The 20,628-nt window shown below is 44.9% G+C and overlaps 1 protein-coding gene across 3 annotated transcripts in view; it reads right to left on the bottom strand.

Annotated features, from left to right (window-relative positions):
* Nucleotides 1–20,628, bottom strand: part of Grhl2 (grainyhead like transcription factor 2) — a 132,188-nt gene that overhangs the window by 44,197 nt on the left and 67,363 nt on the right. For all 3 annotated transcript variants that reach the window (XM_021183428.1, XM_029470167.1, XM_029470166.1), the window contains one exon: nt 8,996–9,090. In XM_021183428.1, the coding sequence (XP_021039087.1) occupies nt 8,996–9,090 (95 nt within the window). The remainder of the gene's footprint in view (nt 1–8,995; nt 9,091–20,628) is intronic.

Here is a 20,628-nt window from a genome sequence, read left to right as displayed (position 1 = left end):
AACACTACCCAGATCAGCAGCATCTTTTTGTAGCCCAAGCTTTCAGATGCATGTTCCCTTCGATCTAGAGGAAGCCTTATGAAAACTCCTGCTTCGTGGCCCCATCTTGCGTGCTCAAGTTTCCAACCCCGGAAATCCCCTCCCTGCCTCCCCCGTCCCTGCCAACCCTCCCCCGTCCCTGCCCACCCTCTCTGACCTCACAGGGCTGGCTTCCTCTTCTACGTGCCAAATGGCCAAGTGCAGGACAGGAGGCGAGGAGGGGAAGAGAGAAAAGCTGGACAAATATTAGTAACGAATTGACCTAAGTTTAGCCTGTGTGTCATTAATCACACTATTCTAATTTCTCATCTAAATATTTAAAATAAAAAAAAATGCAGAAATGACAAGAGAAAAGAAAAGAGAGAGTGGTTCCTGCCTGTAATCCCAGACAGGGGTACTAGAAGTTCGTCTTAGCTCCAAGCCTGTCCTAACTTCTCTGAGAACAGGATCTGTACCTGGCCATGAATCTCCAGAAACTGGTACCTCGTGTGCTGCCTCAAATGTACCACTGTCTCACTGTCTGTGAGAGCTGAGATGACCTGCCCAACACGAAGCAGTATGGCTTGCTCGGCTCTGTTATGCATTTGCTGTGTTACTGAGGGAAGCCAGCTAACTTTAAATCACTCCTTAGTTAGATGAAAACTGTCACCTGCTTAGAAACACGAATAATTGAGTAATATATATATAAAGGCCTGGCAGGGTGCCTGAGATATAGTAATTACTGAACAAATATTAGTCACTGTGCACACAAGCACACACCATTATGTCGTGAAATCCAAGTGTGTAATTCAATTCTCTGCACAACACAAAGGTCCATAGCTGTTAGGTACGGAGCCATAAGTAGAATGAGGGGCAGAAACCATGGCTACTCCACGCTAACAAAAAAGATCAACTGATATCGTCAGTGAGATGCCATCCAAAGATTAGTCCTTAGTCCTTGTTCACAGCATTAGCTCCAGCCTCGTAGCTGTTCCTGTCAGCCCTGGCCTTATAAAAGGGGAACAAAGGCATGGCTTTGTTTAAGTTCAGTACCAAAGACTCCAGTAAATGTTTGCTTTTCCCTTTTAGAGCTCCCTCCGCCCACACCACGCCCCAGAAAACACATAAAAACACCATTTGCCCTGCTTGGCTGTGTGTAACTCAATCTTTTCGAGACCTCTCCCAGGAGCCTCTCCCAGTGCTCTCTTTGCTTTTGAGACTACGGGATGCCCCATAATATTCTCTATCCGATAACCTGTTTAAAATGGGGCCTCAGTTAGGCAAAAACGCTAGCTTAGTAAAAGTGGGAGAGGGATGTCCACGCAAATGGCCGTTTCTCTCAACTCACTTAGAAGCAAAGGGATGTGGGGTGGGGGACCAGCAAAGTTATGAACCTCAGAAATATCATCTCCTTTAGACAGTCTTTGGCTCTCTCTGTGCATCCTGAAAACCAATATTTATACATCTCCCTCCCCCCCCCCCCCGTGTCTGAGTTCAAGGGAGAGAGAGCACTAGCCATTAAGAAATATACCCTAGGAAGGTGCTTTGTGACTACCAAGCTTAACTTTCTGTAAATTGCTTTTTAGATTTATTTATTTTACTCCGTGTACCTGAGTGTTTTGCATATATATGTGCATGCATATATATGTATATGTACCTCATGCATGTCCCATGCCCTGAGTTTAGGAAAAAACATCAGATCCCTCCAAATTGGAATCACAGATGGTTGTGAGTCACCATGTGGGTGCTGGAAATAGAACCTGGGTCCTCTACAAGAAAGAGTTACTAGTGCTCTTATCCACTAAGACATCTCCAGACCCCCAAGTTTGACTTTTTAGAGTTCTGTATTTGGCACACAGCATCAATAATGCAGGGTGTGATTGCACGTGCCTGTAATCCCAGTACTGGGCAATGGAGTCAGGGCAATCAAGAAAACACAGCCAGCCTCTGCTACATGTCTCTATAGCAGCATCCATCAGACATTTCAGATGAAAAAGAAATACTGGAAAAGACAGATAGAGACGTAGCTCAGCAGGCAAGTGCATTTGCTGCTCTTCCGGAGGACCCAGATTTAGTTCCCAGCACCCATGTCTGGTGGCTCACAATTACCTGTAACTGCAGTTCAAGGGGAATCTGACATCCTCTTTTGGCTTCCGTGGGAACTGCGCACGTACACACACCCACCCACCCACACACACACACACACACACACACACTCTCGAAAATTAAATAAAAAAGAGAGGAGGAAGAAAAGAAATCTGAGACATGATAGATTCACCACAACTAGGTACTGAGTTTAAGCTAATCTTTTAATTAGCATAGTCTCACTTTACTAACGATAACGTTGGGAATGCCCAAGAAGATTAAAATAACTCTGTTCCCCCTAATTCGCTGCTTTCTGTAGTGAAATGTCACTGCCATCATAGAGCTGATTTGTTTCCAAGCTGTCTCTTAAACTAGTCGAGAGGCTGTACCTTCATTCCCCACTCATATGCAGGCAGCTGGGAGAGGCTTGCTCACCTCCAGCTGCAGGTTGAGAAGGGAGCAGCTAAGGAGGAAACCAACACAGAAGAAAAGAAAGATGTGGGGATTCCACATGGACAGAGGAAGTCACGCCACTGTCCATCTGTCATCAGAACTGCACACCCAGACGCTGCCTACCTGCCTACTGTACACTCTCTGCCAAGCAGTGCTTTGCATTTTCCTGAAAGATGGGTTCACAGAGGAATGAAGGACTCCTGCTGGAATCAGCTAGCCATCTCAACAATCACTTCTCAAAAATGGCCTCAGCTCTTAGGAGACAACTTCTCAATATTAGAGCAAAAGCAGATAAATTTCTATTGTAAATTTCGTTCTCTCTCTCCCTCTCTCATATGTGGGGGTAGTGTGTGTGTGTGTGTGTGTGTGTGTAAAGATTAGAGAACAACTTGCAGGAGTCAGTTCTTTCTCTACTGTGTAGGTTCCAGAGCTGGAACTCTGATCAGCTTTGTTGGCAAATGCCATTACCCACTGAGCCGTCACACCGGCTCTCAGTTCATTTAAAGTAGATAAAAAGACCCAGAGTTAGAGAACAGATCCCTACCTATGTGTGAGCATCCACTTCCACTGTATTATCAATGCGTTTGGTCTCTTAAGTTGCACATACCTTCATCTTCTCTAAAACTAATCTCCATCTTGGTTTTGTTTGTTTGCTAAACGCTTCTTGCACGGTTTTGAAAAAACAAACAAGAAAAAAGGCTCTATTATTCATAACAGGAAAAAATATAAAAGAAAAACATACGACCTCAAATGTGAAAATAAATTTCAGAGTAGCAGAGTGAGAGCTAGAGAGGTGGGAAGATGGAGAATAAATGTGTAAAGATAGAAAAAAACAAAAAAACAAAAAAAAACAAAAAAAACCCAAAACAGATACATCGCAGAGCTGCAGGATTAGAGAGCACTGCTTGTTAGTGGATATGAGTGAGTTATAGTTGTGGCCAGTCAGCATGTGTGCACATGCACGTACACACAACATCGATGCTAACACACACACAAGCACTCAGGTAAAGAGAGCAAAGCATCTTAAGAAGTAGCTATGTCCACATTGGTCAAGGTTTTTATGATACAAACAAGTAATGTTCCAGGAATCAGGATAAGGAACTCTCTGGACCTGAAGAGTTAAGACAGCACACGTCTCTGCTGGGGGCTGCGTGCGGTGCTGAGGATGCCCATGTCCCCTCCTGGAGCCATGCAAACTGCACTCCGAGTTTCTTGGAGAGGGGAAATACAGCATGGTTGGCCTTGTTTCCGTGGGTGATTTGCTTCTGTAGGATAGGTAGCAGAGGAGCCTGGGGTAGCATCCTCCCTTCCATTTACTCATCTTGCAGTGTGGGGATGCGAATCAGAGGCCAAAATGCACGGAAGTATCATAACGACGTCCCTGAGCCCTGCATCTCCAATCACATTGTTGACACAAATGTGTCTCTGAATCTATCCAAAACGACTGCCTGCGAGGTTCTCTCCCAGTCCCGGCAAACTGGAAGGACATTCACGGGAGATCTAATGAATGGGTGGATGGGGTACTGTAAATCCTTTCCTGCAGCTATAGGAAGGTGTCCAGGCAAGCAGGACAGCCAGCATGAAAAAGCAGCGAAGAGCAGCCCACTGTACCAGGTTCACATTGCTGAATTATTCTGGTTTTGTTTTTAATTTTTAATGTTTAAGACAGGGTTTCACTGTATAACTTCGGCTGTCCTGGAACTTACTCTGTAACCCAGGCTGGCCCAAAACTCACAGATCTCTGCCTGCCTCTGCTTCCCAAGAGCTGGGATTAAAGGTGTGCACAACCACTGCCCGACAGGGTTTTCTTTAAAACTTGTCAAAAGAAAGGACAGCAAAAGGCCTTTGGTGGGCAAAAGCACTTGCCACAGAAGCTCGACAATCTGAGACCCATCCCACATCTACACAGGAAATTAGGTGTGCTGGTCTATCAGTAATCCCAGCAATCCTCCTAGAAGATGGGAGGCAGAGACAGGAAAATGGCCTGGAAGCTCATGTCCCATAGTATGAAGGGCAGCAGAGACAAGAGGCCCTGCCTCAAACCACGGTACAAAGAGAAATTCAATTCTTGAAATCTGTCCTCTGACCTCTTCATGGCTCCTGTGCATCCATGATCACATGCATACAGACACATCAATAATAATAATGATGATGATGATGATAATAATAATAATAATAAACAAAATTATAGCAGTAATAGACTCATATAGTTAATGGTGTTGAGGGAAAAATATTTTTGGCTGAGTCAAGATTCTTCCAAAACATTGGCTGCAGAGAGATTTTTTTTTTTTTAAAATACTACCATTTGATAGAATGCAGGAAGGGGCAGACACAGAAACAGGGGTGTGGGTGTGTTGGTCTCCTGATAGGGTAAAAAGACAAAGAGGAGACTTAGCCACAACACCTGCACAAGGCACTCAGCTCGGCAGCACTCTAACCAAGCTGTTCTCCCGTGTGGTCACCATGACAGACACTCTAGCACTCCGGGATTAATCACTGTGAACAGAGAAAGCAGCTGAATAGGAGGTGGTCATTTCAAGACTGTCCCTGGAAGCCTGGGAAAAGGCTGTAGTTACGGCTGCGCTGTGTGGGTGACGTCACCACTGCGGGAGACAGCGCCCCGCCCCTCTGAGCTAGTCCCTCTTCAGCAGCTCAATAGCCTTTTGTGGGAAATTCCCATCTTGGAGATTCCTGCTTGACAAACCTGCTTTCTAAGTACCAATATTTGGCTACAAAGAGAAACTTAAAGTTATACTATCCCTGCAAGTGGGAGTCATGCGAGAGAATACCGCACAGAAGCTGCCTCCTCCCCCGAATCCTCTGCGTGGGACTCAGGCATCTGTGGAGTGCTAACCCTCACTCCCCACCACTTCACAGCTGGGCCAACAAAAACTGAAGAAAGGGAAGTCCGATGCTGGAATCTGACAGTGCCTGACTGAGCTACACAGCCTGAGCTACACAGACAGACCCTGTTTGAAAACCACTCCACCACAAGAAAAAAGAACAAATGCTGGCTACTCTGGTGTCAGCTCTAGGTCGAGTCTGTACCTCACTGCAGGTGCCTTCTGCTGCACTGACCCAGACCCACGCCACACCCACTCATTTCCACGCTCTGGCAGTGGGAACACTTAGAACTTCACCATCTACACCCCAAGGACCAGAGACAATACACACAGCACAAGATCCTCCAGACTGGCCTGCTTGAGTCACCTAAGCCGAAAGTCACAGTAGCACAACTGGAAAAACCAGCTCTGAGAGGTGGAACCTTGCGGCCACTGCTTGAAGCAAACAGGCAGCTTGGGACCTCAGCCAGAGTCTGAGACACACACAGACTCACACACACACAAACACAGACACACACGCGGGCATTGAGAGCTTGAGCACCTTCCTGAGCAAACGTTGTTTCCATAATTAAAGGAAGCTAAATGACTCGGGGTTGATGCCTCTCCTTTCTCCTGTTTGTTCCAGAGGTAACAGATGCAGCGTGCAAGGCAACCACAGAGAAGCAGGGCTAAGAAGACAGGCTGGGAAAGGGGTCAGAAGCACTTGCCTAGCATACGGGAGGCCCTGGGTTCATTTCCCAGTAATACCCATGTGCACATGCCAAATAAATAAATAAAAGTTTATAAGAGGGATAAGTAGAAGGTCTAGTGGGTAAACTTCTGGCCATACAAGTGAGAGAACCATTTCGAATTTCATTACGCTGCCACCTCCAGACACCAGAAGCTAGCGAAGATCTAAACCTAGGCCTGATGTCACTGTGCATAAAAAGAAACTCAAATGTATTTATCCAGGGCTGGGCAGAAAAGGTTCCAGAACGGTGAGTGAACATTAGGAAAAAAATAAAAAGAGTGGCCACTCATCCTGAGAACCACTCGAAACCTTCCAAACACTGGGGCCAGAATTAATTATCCAAAGTAATTCAGAATCCTACATCATGTGTGTGTGTGTGTGTGTGTGTGTGTGTGTGTGTGTGTGTAGGGGGGAGAGAGAGACAGAGAGAGATAGAGAGACAGAGAGAGAGTGCTAGACCTGGCAGCATTACAATGTATGCCTGTAATCCTAGACCCAGGAAGGTAACACAGGGAGACCCTGTCTCAGAAAAAATGATACAAACATACAAACAAACAAACAAGTAAAAACTCTATTTTTAAACATGAGTGAAAAACATTAAAACTTCCATTGATTCATAAATGCACACTATACCCATATTTGTTCTGTGAACCACAAGTTTATGTTCTCCACCTGCAAGGAAAAAACAAACCAAAAACCAAGCATCCTGTGAAATGGACTGAGACCCAAGACCCCTCCTGAAGCCTGCAGAGACAGACACGGTGGGTGTGAACACCTGAAACGCATGCTCCCTGCTTTGCTGAAAATCTTTCCCATAACTACCATCCTATCTTGTCTTTTGCAGTGTGCATACTATAAAATCAGGAATTCTTTTTGAAAACTGCCGAAAGGCTCTGTGGACTTGAAAGTGACCTCGGTTCTGCTCAGCACCCCTGGCTGAGGGGACTCTGCCTTCAAATGCCCTTCTGTAATTTGGAGAACCATTTACAACCTATTAAAATTTACTTCTCAGTTAACAAAGAACAACAGTCACTATAAATAGATGCTAAGGAAATAAAACAAAACTCTGCTACAGGAACTATCATGAAATACTGTGGAAGGCCATCTGCCAATAAAAGAAAGTCAGTGTCTCCCTAGAAGTACACCTGTACACATATGTGTAAATGCACACACCCAGACACATATGTGCACACTCACGAGCACGTGTGTACACCCAGATATACATGTACACACCCAAGCATACATGTGCAGACACACATGTAGACGAGAAACTGAGTACTTGTACCAGACAGAGTTGCCACTCTAGCTACAAGACCGGGTAGCTTAGCCCATTCACTGCTCCATTCATTTCTATGGAGCCTGTCTCTTCTGATTTCCGCATGTTCTTCAAAGGTCCCTACTGAAACAGTCTTTAACACATTCATTCACCTCTAACACCCATTACTGCAGACTGTGATGATGAAACCATGGTGAAGATTCATGTTAGAGCTGTGGGGCACCTTCTGTGGCAGAACCCCACTATCTTCTCAGAAACTATGAAGTGGGCCTGGCTTCTCCCTGGTCACACTATGGCTTGGTTAGTGTTTCCCTATAGGACCCCTTGCTGGACCGCCATCACCCATACCACAGCAGGATGCTTGCAGGGTCATTTAGAGGTGCTGATCTGTTTGCTTGTTTTGACTTACTAGAGATTCCACCACATCTCAAGTACTGTGCCCTTACACAGACTGCCTCAAAGAGAAACATAAAGGAGCCAGCATAGGCTAAAGCAAGGGAAGCTTGGAATGGCATAAGCAAGCCTCTGTAGGCTGCGGCTGTCTCAGGAGTGGGGACGGAGCGTAATGGATCTCAGGCAGCCAGGAACGCTGCTACAGTGCTGAAAGCACATGGTGTGTGCAGGCATGCCAGTGGCATGCTTTGCCTGCAGTGCTGTGTGAAGCTTGACCGTGCACCTTGAGGAAAGGCCTGTTCCTTTCTCCTGGCTGCACTGCTTTGTGCCAGTTTGGGTCACTTTTCCTGGGCCTAAAGCCAGTTTGCCCTGCATTGTTTTCTACCTGAGTGGAAGGAGACAGTGGGTGATTCTTTTTCTCCTGGAGAGCAAACTTACACACTCCCAGCCTGCTTCCTCTCACCCAGCCTTCCCTCCCAGGACAAGGAGGCATTGACAAGCTTGTTTACATTGACCTCCTCCTGAGATTGAAGACAAGCTCTTCTAACACTCCCCAGATGGTACACAACCGAAGCAGAACAAGCTTAGGTTTTATCTCCAACATTCCTCTAAGTGCAAAATGAGTCTGAAGAATCAGTCGCTGAGGTCCAGAATGGGCTTTGTGGCCTTCAAAACAGACTTGTGGCTGTAGGACAAACACAGCTATCTGTGGAAACACTTCCTTATCCAAACCCAGGCAGGGCCAGCATCTGCCCCTGTCACTGGTGGTCAGAGACGTTATTTACCCCCGCACATCTTAACCACACTTAGACCCAGAGGAACAGAAAAGGGTCAAACGGTCAACAACCAATTGTTCCAGAGTCTCAGTGGTGAAAGGCCATTGGAGGTCCTACTTCTGGAGTGCCATCCCCCTTACTGGCTGAAGATATAGGTCACTCACCAGGAAGACTCAGGCTGCCTGAGGGTGGCATAGAGAAGCCCAAGGGCTTAGGCAACTGTTCCTGGGGAGGGAGGTCGTAGCTTATCACATTTTTGTCAGAGCGAAAGCTACACCTCCGCAGCGAAAGGTCAAAAGAGCTTTCTTTAAGAAGGGTGTGTGTTCATTTTCTTCTTTCTGACTCAAGTTTCTAGAAAAGTACTACACAAGGTTTTGGAAAAGGGTTGTCAGTAAGAGCCTCCCGTCGTAGGTCCACTCACCTTTGCCTCCTCGTTCACATCCCAGGTGAAGGAAACAGCATTGTATGCGATCTCTTCAATGTTCCCGATGGTATTGAAGCTCTCCTTGTAATCAGCTGCAACAGGGAAAGAGAAAAGGGTCTCAGCAGAGCGGCAGTCAGTGAGGAAGCACACACCTGTGAACCCAGCACATCATGCCTGTGAACCCAGCACATGCCTGTGTCCCGGCACTTGGAAAATAAAGACTAGCTCCTTATAACAGAGCATGTCTGAGACCATCCTAGGAAACCAGACACCCTGGTTCAACACACTCATACACCACATGCAGATTAAACACCTACATACATACTTACATAGACACATACATATTACACACCAACATGTATCCACGAACACGCGAAAACACACTTGCACAGCAAAGGAAGAATCCCTCAATAACACATTATTTCTCAATGGCCAAGTTTTAAATTTGTCTATTTTTTCCTGGCTACTAGTGTGACAAGCTACAGATGCCTGCTTATATTATTCTACCACTGGGGCGGGGGAATAACACATATCCTTTTACTAAAAGACTAAACCTGCGCAACCCCTGTCTTTACCCGATTTGACTGTTGGTTCCTTTTTCCTTACTCACTTTCTCGACAGACCCTCCACAGGGACGATTTTTGGAAAGTAAAATATTCTGCCAAGCAGGCAATGCCACTAGGACTTTAGCAAAGAAACTACAGAAGGGTCAAGGTTTTCCCTGTGCAGTGAAGGTGCCAGGGATCAAACACAGGGCGTCACGCACGCTAAGCACATGCTGTTCCGCTGAACTGCACCCGCGTGCCAAAGGCATTCATAAACTTGCTTTTGTCCTGCTGAGAGTTGTTAGTCACATTTTGGCTGTCATCACCTGACCACTGGGCCGTCTCATCTTCCCTCCTCATACAGGATGTAGCTGTCCCCTTCCTTCCCATCAGGATCCCCAGCGGACAACAGCCATCAGCATGAGTCTCTGTATGACTGTGGGCGCACTGGGCTACACAGAAAAGCCATTCTTTCTTACTTCCTCTCCCCAGTGATGAAACTGAGACCAGTTAAGATTCCTTATGGATGGGGCTGGAGAGATGATGGCTCAGTGGTTAAGGGTACTAGTTGTTCTTCTGGAGGTCCTGAGTTCAATTCCCAGCAACCAGATGGTGACTCACAACCATCTGTCATGGAATCAGATGCCCGCTTCTGGCGTGTCTCATTGGCTACAGTGTACTCATATAGTAAATAAATAATTTAAAAATTACTGCTATTGTTAGTGTTGGGAGCTGAATGGTTGCAAAAACAAAACACAACAAACTACCACCGTGCTCTCGGGAATGGCTCCCTAGACTCCTTAGGATAGGCCAGTTGGTCTAGCCTCAGGCTGAATTCCATTTCTCACAAGACCTCTACTTTCTACCTTCCCTAACCACAGAGCAAGGGTAATCCTCCTTTTATTTATTTATTTATTTTATTTTTTGGCATTGTTTCATTTTTTTGTGCCTTGAGACAGAGTCTCGCTGTGTAACCCAAGCTGGCCTTGAGTGTGAAGTGCCTTGTCCTCTGAGGGCTGAAAGGAAGACCGAGCTACCGGGCCCAACCCCAGATCTTTACAATGAAAACAGAGCACATAGCTTTTAACATAAAAGGGTGTGTATTCAACATAGGAATGTCATAGAGCATAAATAAATAGGAGGAGAAAAATGAAAGCAACCACACAGTCTACTGACCCACAGCTAACTGCCTTTAAACCTTACCTGTGTCTTCTCTCTCATCTAGCTCCTTCTCCACAAACATGTAAATATCTTTACACAGCAACATAATATATATCTTTTCATTTCTATATTGTTTTGCTGGGCCCATCTCTCACATTTTCCCATATCTAATACCTTCTGTAAAATTTTTGGTAATTATTGCTAGTTATTGCTAATAACTGCTCATTGTAAATACCATCGACTCAGACCATGGGCCATGACTTTACTCTTATTGGTCACTCAGCCCAATAGTTTGTTACACCAGTGCTTCACTTACTTTTACAACTATATTTCATGTAAATTTAAATTATATTTCATTAAAGTAAATTCTTGGGGGCAGAGGTGTAGCAGGGGCTGGGGAAAGAAGAGCTGGGTTCAACACTCAACACAGAAACAAAAGAGCTTTGAAAGCACATGTTCTCAAACATAAGGCTGCTTTTTACTCCGTTCTCTCCTGTAGAGATGAAATGGCGCTGTGTAGCCCTGGCTGGCTCGACATTGACAGAGAGCTGCCTGTTTCTGCCTCCCGGGTGCTAGTGTTAGGGATCTGTGTCGTCAGGCCTGGCTATATTTTTTGTCAAGCTGTTCCAGGGAAGAATGATTTACACTCAGAGTAACTTTGTCCTTTCTTCTCAGGTATTTTCTTCCCAAATTGATGTTCGAAACCTGGTCTCTTCTTATCCTCATCTGCAATCCCTTGGTTGTTAAAGGGTTGGACTTGGGTCTCTGGCTATTTGTAGTTCTTCTTACTCTTTTTATTTTTGTAAGTTCATTCACTTATCTTGGCTTTTCTAAGTCTATCCTTGCTCTACTTTTCTCTTAGGGTAGTCAAGAATTTCTGATTTTAAAATGAATATGCAAAGGTAAATGAGAAAGTAATAAAAGAAACCAACATTCCACCCTACAGTTTCTGCGCAGACGCAGAACCGATGGGACAGTTGTGAGCGCACGCCTGTGCTTCTGAAAGACAAGCCAACAAACTCTCCCATTTCTAAAAGAGAAGAAGAAAGCTGAATCTAAAATCCAGTTCCTTGATTCTTCACTAAGTGCCTTGCCAGATAATCTTGCAACTGAGTTTGCAGGTCAGTTGTGAATCAGACAGCAAATGTCACTTCTGGGGACTAAAACAAACCAAGGTGATTAGACCGAGCGCTTAGACTGCGGATTCCTACTTCTCAAGGGTTTAGTCTTCCAGTCTTAATTTCCCCTTTAAAAAAAAAGGCTGAAACAAGGAAAAGGCTTCATACTAACTGTACTATAAACACACCAGAGTCTTCTAACATGGCACTTAAGCAGCAAACATGACAGCCAAAATGTTTACTCTGTGCCAGGAACTGTCCTTACGAAGTCCCCATTCTTATGGCTTTTGGAATACAGGATCCAGAACACAAATAAACACATAAATGAATCTTGACTTTTCTCTAATGTTCTTTGCCCATCAAAAACAGAGAAGCAAAATGAAGGTAGATCTTATTAGTTAGGGTAATTTACACACAGAAGAACTAAATATGTGGCTAGCGAGGCACACTGAAAGACTTGGAATGGCGGGGGGGGGGGTGAGTAATTCTAATGAAATTGTTCCCTTTGACGCTGTGGTGCTAGCCATAAAGCCAGAATCTGGAGGCTGAGGTTACCATGTCCTGGACATACGAGTCAGGGCAAGTAGTATGGAAATACATGGGCACAGACATGCTGCAGGGTGTGTCAGGATGCCCCAGAGCAGAATGGGAATTTACGGATTCCCAGGGCTTAGACTATCTGACAAGCACATCCTCAAATGTTGGAGGCCAGCAGAGGCAGCAGAGGGCTTTGGTGAGATGCAGGCTGCTGCCAGGGATTCTCACTCCATGAGCATGGAGTGGGGCCAAGGCTACATTTCTGCCAGCTCTCACACGGGGTTGTGAGTTTCTTTGCTGTCTCTTTTCTACACTTGAGAAGTCTTGGTGCTGTGGCAAACAGAGAGGATCTTTTTGGGTACTTTCAGCCCATGCCACATGTGGTTTTAGGAAGCACATTCATCTCTATTTATGAGGTCCCTGCAACAGTCTATACTTCCCTGAAAATACTTCTCCTCTTGATGGACAGACCTGAAGCTATGTAAAGGAGGACCAGTTATCTAACCAGGGACACTGAGACATGACTCTCCTTATACCTGGAGTGGGCTCAGAGAGACGTTTCCTTCTGATAAAGTCGCTGCCATCTCCTGGCATTCAAACACAAAGGCTCTTGGGATGCTAACTGTGCTCTAATGAGGACACGCATGCTCAAGCCAGGCAGCCTTGTGCCAACAGTGAGCTCTGAGGTCCTTTGTCTCCTTCAGTTCTTACAATCACTCCTCGGGTAGGACTTGGCATGTTCTCTCCTAGAGAGAAGCCAGGCTGTGTGTGGAAGTCACAAAGCTGATAACTAGTCAACTATGGTTTGAAGTCAGGGCTGTCTGATCCCAACAGCCACACTTTTAGCTACAAGTTCAACCATAAATCATTGGCGGATATTGATAGCCCAGCACTTTTTCCAATTGGCAACTGTTTTATGAGGTGCTGAGGGGAGGTTTGGTGAAGGAGGCAGGGAACCTGGGTGTTTGGCGACCATGGGAAGTTACTTAACAAAGGAGGGCAGGGATGCGGTACTTCAACAGAGAGAAGACAAACAAGAAAACACTTCCAGAACTTGCAAGCATGAGAAAACTAAGGGAGAAGTTCAAGCTTAGCCCATCTAAGAAAAGCAAAGGAACTGGGGCTATGGAAAAAAGCAGCTTAAATTTTATGACGTCTGCCAGAAGGTACTGAGTCTGCCTACACACACACTTCCCATATTCATTTCTGGCAAGTTATATTCTACATAGAAATTAAGGGACGCAACCGCTTTTAATTTCACAGGAGGTATGATGGTGAGTGAATCCTTTTGTTATCTTTTACTTTTATCTTTTGCAGATAATGAGTGGTCTGTTAATTGGGTGTTTTGTTTTAATTCAGACTTTTGAAGGCCCAGGCTTCCTCACACTGACGGTAAGAACACCAAGATGCTGGACGCCAGTCAAAGGAACTACCAACTCCTGTACCTTAATTAAGCCCCGTGTGCTTGGAGAATTATAACTGCCCCCCTTTAATTATTTTATATATATTGTTGGAGATTAAACAGACTGGTGTAATTAATACAGAAGATGGCACTCTTCTAGAAGCTGTAGATTCTGTCTGGACTGGTGAAATAATGAGGGTGGAATTCTGGAGACAAACCCAGGAGCCAGGCCAATTCTGCACATAGCCACAGCAGCCTCATCACACGCTTGTCTTCTTAAAGCAGAGACTGGCATGGTAGACAAGTTTTGGAGCTAAGAGCCAACAGGTCCATCTTCAGGGTGATAGACAGGATACGGTAAGCAAGTACAGTATCTGTGGGCACCTGGGCATACGAACTCTTCTCCTTGACTCTCCATGAGTCAACTCTGAGAACAGAGCCAGTAGGCACAGACTGCACAGCTGCTTCTCCACGCCGGGCAACCATCATACCTGACCTGAACACCTGCGTCCCCCATCGGCAGACGTGACACGTGACAGAGAGCAGGGCACCTGAGGACACGCAGCTCTGACTTGAAAAAGATGGACGAAGCTCAAACCTTTCGAAAGGAGTTCCCCCTCCCCTGATCTTCTAAATCAAAAAAAGCACCATTTTAAAGTGTGTGTGACTCATGTAAGAATTCACCAACAAGCTTGTTGTTTTCCTCATAGTACTCTTAACAAGTCACAGGTAACCCAGTGTCCTTGAATATGTGACAAGCACTAAATCATTTCCATCATTTGGTCCTAGTTCATGAGCAACTGATACCCACCATTTCTCTTTCTCTCTCTCTCTCTCTCTCTCTCTCTTTCTCCAAATGTGAGCTAGGCTCTGTGCTAAATACACACACATCCTGCAGGTGACCACGAACCTTTGTCTACCTCACCTTAAAAGTACGAAGCACACAAACATGCTAAATACCTCTTCAACTCCGTCACTTGGTCTGTGTCTTAGTCCTTTTTCTGTTGTTGTAAATGAATACCATAGGCTTGAGTAAATTGCTTTAAGAAAAAGAAAAGCTGTGGTTTTGCAGGCTGAGCCCACCTGGCTTGTGGTGGTGGTGAGAGCTCTCTTCTCACCATCATGAATGGTGACAGAGGGGACATGCCAGCTCAGAAGCTTTACATCTTACAGAGTCACCAGCGCACTGGACTCTGATGACCTCCCCACCTCAAACATATCAGCACACAGACTAGAGATTGGGTTTCCAACACATGAACTCTTGGGGACCCTACAACCTCACTAGGGGATTAAGAGCAGAGCTGGGACCAGCACTCAAAGCTCTGTCTATACACAAAGCCAAACCCCTTGGCTTCCGTGACATGAAATCTTTCAAGTGTGCATCTTTTCAGTACACAATTCAGAATGTTGGCGGTAAGATTATGAATATAAATGTGAGCAACAATGAGTGAATCTTAAACTGTAGTAATCAAAGGACTGCTATCTGCTCACAGTGGTGAGCTTCCTCGTATGAGTTAGGAGGGCATCTTTCTTAGGATTCTCTTTGCACTAAACCTAGTATTTTTCTCAGGTTTTCTGGTGTTTTGAATATGCTTGGTTCGGGGAGTGGCCCTATTAGCAGGTAGGACCTTGTTGGAGTCCGTGTGGCCTGGTAGGAGGAAGTGTATCACTGTGGAACTAGGCTTTGAGACCCTCCTCCTAGCTGCCTTCCAGTCAAGATGGAGAACTCTAAGCTCCTCCTGCATTATGCCTGCCTGAACATGCTTCCTATCTTGATGATAATGGATGAACCTGTAAGCCAGCCCCAATTAAATGTTGCCCTTTATAAGAGTTGCCTCGGTCATGGTGTCTCCTCACAGCAAAGGAAACCCCAAGACATGTTTGGTTTCATTTCTAGGGCAGGAATGATATAGAACAGTGTTACAAATGTCAGACTATAATAATATAAACAAAATTAAGAAAAACATTTTACATTTTAGACGGTTACTATTTTCCACATATGCGATTCTTTATACTATTTGAAGGCTGGTCCTGGGGCTCATGAGTATAATGTTTACTGTGCAAAATATGAAGACTAAGTTTGGAATATATACACATACACACAAGTGTGTCCTTACCTCCAAACTTGACTTCAAAACAATAATAATAAATAACATCAGTGACAGTTCATATCCTGTGCATAAACATATAAACTGCACATACACTTGCGCCTCTGTATGCACCCTGCCGGCAACTACACACCTAATCAACTTGGCTAGACATACATTCTTTGACTGGTCTAAGATAGTTTTAACTATTTTGTTGCTGTCCTAAAACATTATTCGGTGGACCACACAAAGGTACCTGACACCTTCTGAGAGTTTTCTCAATGAATAATGATACAAACTGTGCTTTGGTGTTAATTTATACATCTGTGTAATGGGAACTGTTCGTCATTTGCACCAGGGTTCCAGTCTCCATTTCATCAGTTGATGCTCTGCTCTTTTTTGGGGGTAGAAATGGGAATGAGCAGTCATGAAACCTGGAGCCAAAAGCTGCTGCAGCAAATGGGTGACGTATCCTAGACCAGCTACCATATTCCCTCCACCACAAACTCTAGCCTGTTCCCACCCCATATCAAATAGTTTCAGCACAGGAACCTGTGGGAAAACCAACTGATTGGTAAAAGAAAACAGAACTGATTTTCTCAAATGATGGTGCTTTGTATTCCTGCTAAGACTCTCGAGAATTAAGGCTCTATGAAACATTCCATTGTCGCTCTCAAATCCTTGAAAGGTTATAGAAATAGATATAGATTAGATCAGATACAAGATACAGATATAGATATAGATATAGATAGCGAACTGGGTTCAGAGCTAAAGCGAGCAGATCCACAGAGAAATGGCATCCTGATCACTCATGGTGCACCTGTCGCTAAATTGAACAAGCCTAATTCCTTCAGGGACCAGGGATGTTAATATTAGCTTCCATCTTCCAGTGTTCCAAGTCCCCCATGCTGTCTGTAGTCATGTGTACCAGACTAGCTTGCAGACATAGGAAGGTGAACCTGTTCCCTGAGGGAATGTGCTTAGGGAGTCACAGTGACTGATCACATGCATGGTGCTAGTGACGTCTTGCATGCTGTTTCTGCTTAATTTGACTCATTTTTTAAATATTAATACAGGATTTTGATATTATTTCAAGATTGAAATGCTATTCTTTTAAATGCACCTTTGGTAGAGTTAGATCTATCCTCCAAAAGGGGAAACTGTTGCTAACTTTTGAGTGGCTTACAAGGGTGACCCCAGCATCCAGCCACCTGAGTGCCATGGCCTTGGAAAGTTCCCTGGCTTGTCTGAGCTGCCCCGACCCACATGGGGATGGCTATAGTCAGCGTGTGTCACAGGCATCCTGATCAGTCATAATCAAACCCTTATTCTGGAGACTCGGTATCTCGGAGAAAGATCCCAGTAAACTCTGGGAGACTATTAAGCCCTGGCCTATTTCAATACACATATTTTAAAAAGTGAAAACACGACCTGGTGTCTTAGTTAAAGCATCTCCAAATAAAGTCACATCATTAGGATTCAGGCAGAACACAAAAATTAAATCAAATGGAAGTATAAAAGGAATGAGCTACAGCTATGCACATGGAAAAGGTGCCAGAGGGCAAACAACTCAATGTCCAGTAAAGGAGCGCAAGAGAGGGAAGGGGAGAGAAAATAAGGTAGGCTACAGCCCAAAATGCAGGGGTCTCAGGTTAGTTTGGGGGTGGGGCATGGGGTGGGGTGCGCACAAGTGTGCCTGTGGTGTGTGTGTGCCTGTGGTGTGTGTGTGCCTGTGCGCGAGTGTGTACTGAATTCTCATTATCATCTAGTACGGTCTGTTTAAGGAGCAGTTCCACCCTCTCATTCAAATGGGGGAGGGGAAGGGAGTGTCGTCGGGAAACCACTACACCCCATCCTCCGTGGAACATTCCTTCTGCTTAGCCATTTGGGCTCCAATATTCCCTGGAAAAGAAAAGCTGTTTATCAGGAAAGGCTCATTAAGCTATAATGATCTGGGCCTGGAAAAACAAGACTCCTCAGAACAGAAAAGAAAGGTACAGAAGTACGGCCTTGAATTTCCAAATTCTTTGTTTTTGTTTGCTTTTAAACAACTCCCCATTTGTTTGATCCAGTAAGGAGAGTCTCCCCTGGTTTATTAGTGTGTATTACATTTCTACACTAAGTAATTAAATCGTTACCTTAATTAAAAAAAAAAAAAAAACAACAAACCCTGGTGTGTAATAAAAGGGCAGCTTAGAGGGAGGACCCGTGCTGCTGGGCTGGAGGCACTCGGATGCCTGCCTTGTCAGCCTCAGGACCCAAAGTCAAATCCCCAGAACCCAGATTTAAAAACAAAACAAAACAAACAAACAAAAAACCCAACCCCTAGTGTGGCCACGTTTGCCACACATGGAAACAAAGACAGGCAGATAGATTCCTGGAGCTCACCAATCATCCAGACCAATGAGCAATGCTTTCTCAAACAGCAAGGTGGTCGGTCGGTCAGCACCTGAGGACTGACAGCCAAGGTGGATCTCTGGCTGTCACTTGTTCTCTCTACCTGTGTCTCTGTCTCCCTCCTCCCACCCCCATCTCTCTCTCTCTCCCCTCCCTCCCTCCTTCCCTCCCTCCCTCTCAACAGAAAAAATGACACCAAAGTAAATCCACATTAAAGAGATGAGTCCAACCCAGGCACACTTCCTTGTTAACTGGACAAACTAAGGCTGACCAAAACCACCCTAGATACTCATGCCCCTAACACATGTTAACTGCTCAACACTGGTTGAACACCTACTATGTGCCAGGTGCTGGGTACTTAAAGGTTGAAAAGAAATTCTATATTCATTCAAATAACTGGTCATCAGGAGGACAGACAGAACGAAACTGACAGCCAAGTAAATACTGCAGAGTTGTAACGGCTGACACAATCCTGATCCAGGAGGGGCTACCTATTCTACAGAGAAACTCAGGAAGAATCGCCCAAGTGGTGTCTGTTGGGGACTAGATTTTAATGTGAGCTGTCTTGCAGGTGGAGGAGGGAAGGCTCAAATCAAGAAGAGCCCCGGAGAACAAGGAAGTTGGGAATAAGTGCGGAAAGGCAGAAAGGTTAAAATATCCCTACAGCCGCAGCACATAAGTTTCCAGAAGACACACGCTGGGTTGAGACGTGACTGCGTTAGGATCTAGTGTGAAATCTGGGATGAGGAAGACCCTTAGAGATCAAGGACTGGAGTTTGGGAGTCAGTGTCTGGGTGCTGGAGATGCTCCTCCTCACCTTGATCTTTCTGTGGAGGGAAAGGGGGAGCCCAGGGCCACTCATAGCAGGGGGAAAATGAGAAACAGGTCTTCCCAGGGGTGATGACCCAGACACAATGAGTTGCTGAGATTCAAATTGAGACATGCATGCAATAAACAGAAACCCACAATGGGTCTATTAGTATCAAGAATTATTTTGTCTGCACAAACATCAAGCTTTAAAGAGTACTTACATTTTATAACTTTTAGACACCTAACCTTCACACCTGACGATGCTTTTATCACATCAGTATTTCCCAACCAAAGCTAAAGATGAAAAGGCACCGCCATCTGAAGCAGAGCCTGTCTTACACAGCATGTGGATGTGGCGAAGTAACAGGAAGATATGGGAGATTCCTGGCCCTCACCCCTCACACCCCCTTACACCTGGATCCACAGACGAGACAGGGATCTGCTTGCTCTCTGGCTTGGCCCTTAGAGCCATTTCTATCTCCAGCCCTCACAGGTTGTTTTTGAAGCAGGGAGATCTCACAGTTTTGTTTTATTTTGTAATCAAGTTTAAGTATGTTTAGAAGAATGGAAACAACCTAAAAAATGTCATAAGATGAACTTAATTTATTGCTAAGAAGACAAGCCCTACACTGTCCAGACTGGCAGAGGGGAGGTCATATCATTCTGAGGCTAGGACAGCCCTGAGCTCAGGTAAATGAAGAAGTAGCCAGTTGCTAGAGCTTCTAATGTCCAAGTCTTCCTAGGTCCATAAGATCCACCTTCCCTGACCTCTGCACACCTGACTGTCTTTAAAAAAAACTACAAGGAGGCATGAAAACAGCACCTTAGAGCCAGGATCCCCCAGAAAACCTGGGGTGAAAAAGGAGCACGATTTAATTTGAATATAATTTCTATTTGTATGAGTCCAGTGCAAAAGCTCCACGCTGAATAATTCACAGTGACAGCAGACTCTGGGCTTGAGTCCCTTCTGGAAGACTCTTGTGATCTTCAAACAGAATCATACAGAATTGAGCACACAGAATGTGTTCATGTCATTACAACTAAGGTTTCACACAAATGTCTTCCTTCACAGGAAACTATTATAATGGGACACAATTTGAAAATGGCTTTGAAGAAGAAATCTGAATAGGCAATGATGGTGCTTTTCTTTAACCCTAGCACTCAGGAGGCAGAAGGAAGGAGACCTCAGAATTAGAGGCCAGCCTGGTCTACAGAGTGAGTTCTAGGACAGCCAGGGCATATAGAGAAATCCTGTCTTAAAACAGAAAGAAAGAAAGAAAGAAAGAAAGAAAGAAAGAAAGAAAGAAAGAAAGAAAGAAAGAAAGAAAGAAAGAAAGAGAAAGAGAGAGAAAGAAAAAGAGAAAGAAAGAGAGAAAGAGAGAAAGAGAAAGAGAAAGAGAAAGAAAGAGAGAGAGAAAGAGAGGGGGAGGGGGAGGGAGGGAGGGAGGAAAGAAAGAAAGAGAAAGAAAGAAAAGAAGGGGGGAAGGAAGGAAGGAAGGAAGGAAGGAAGGAAGAAAGAAAGAAAGAAAGAAAGAAAGAAAGAAAGAAAGAAAGAGAGAGAGAGAGAGAGAGA

This window comes from Mus caroli, chromosome 15 (assembly GCF_900094665.2).
Source record: "Mus caroli chromosome 15, CAROLI_EIJ_v1.1, whole genome shotgun sequence".
Classification (NCBI taxonomy): domain Eukaryota; kingdom Metazoa; phylum Chordata; class Mammalia; order Rodentia; family Muridae; genus Mus; species Mus caroli.
The sequence above is the reverse complement of the archived record's forward strand: the minus strand, read 5'-3'. Positions and strand labels throughout refer to the sequence as shown.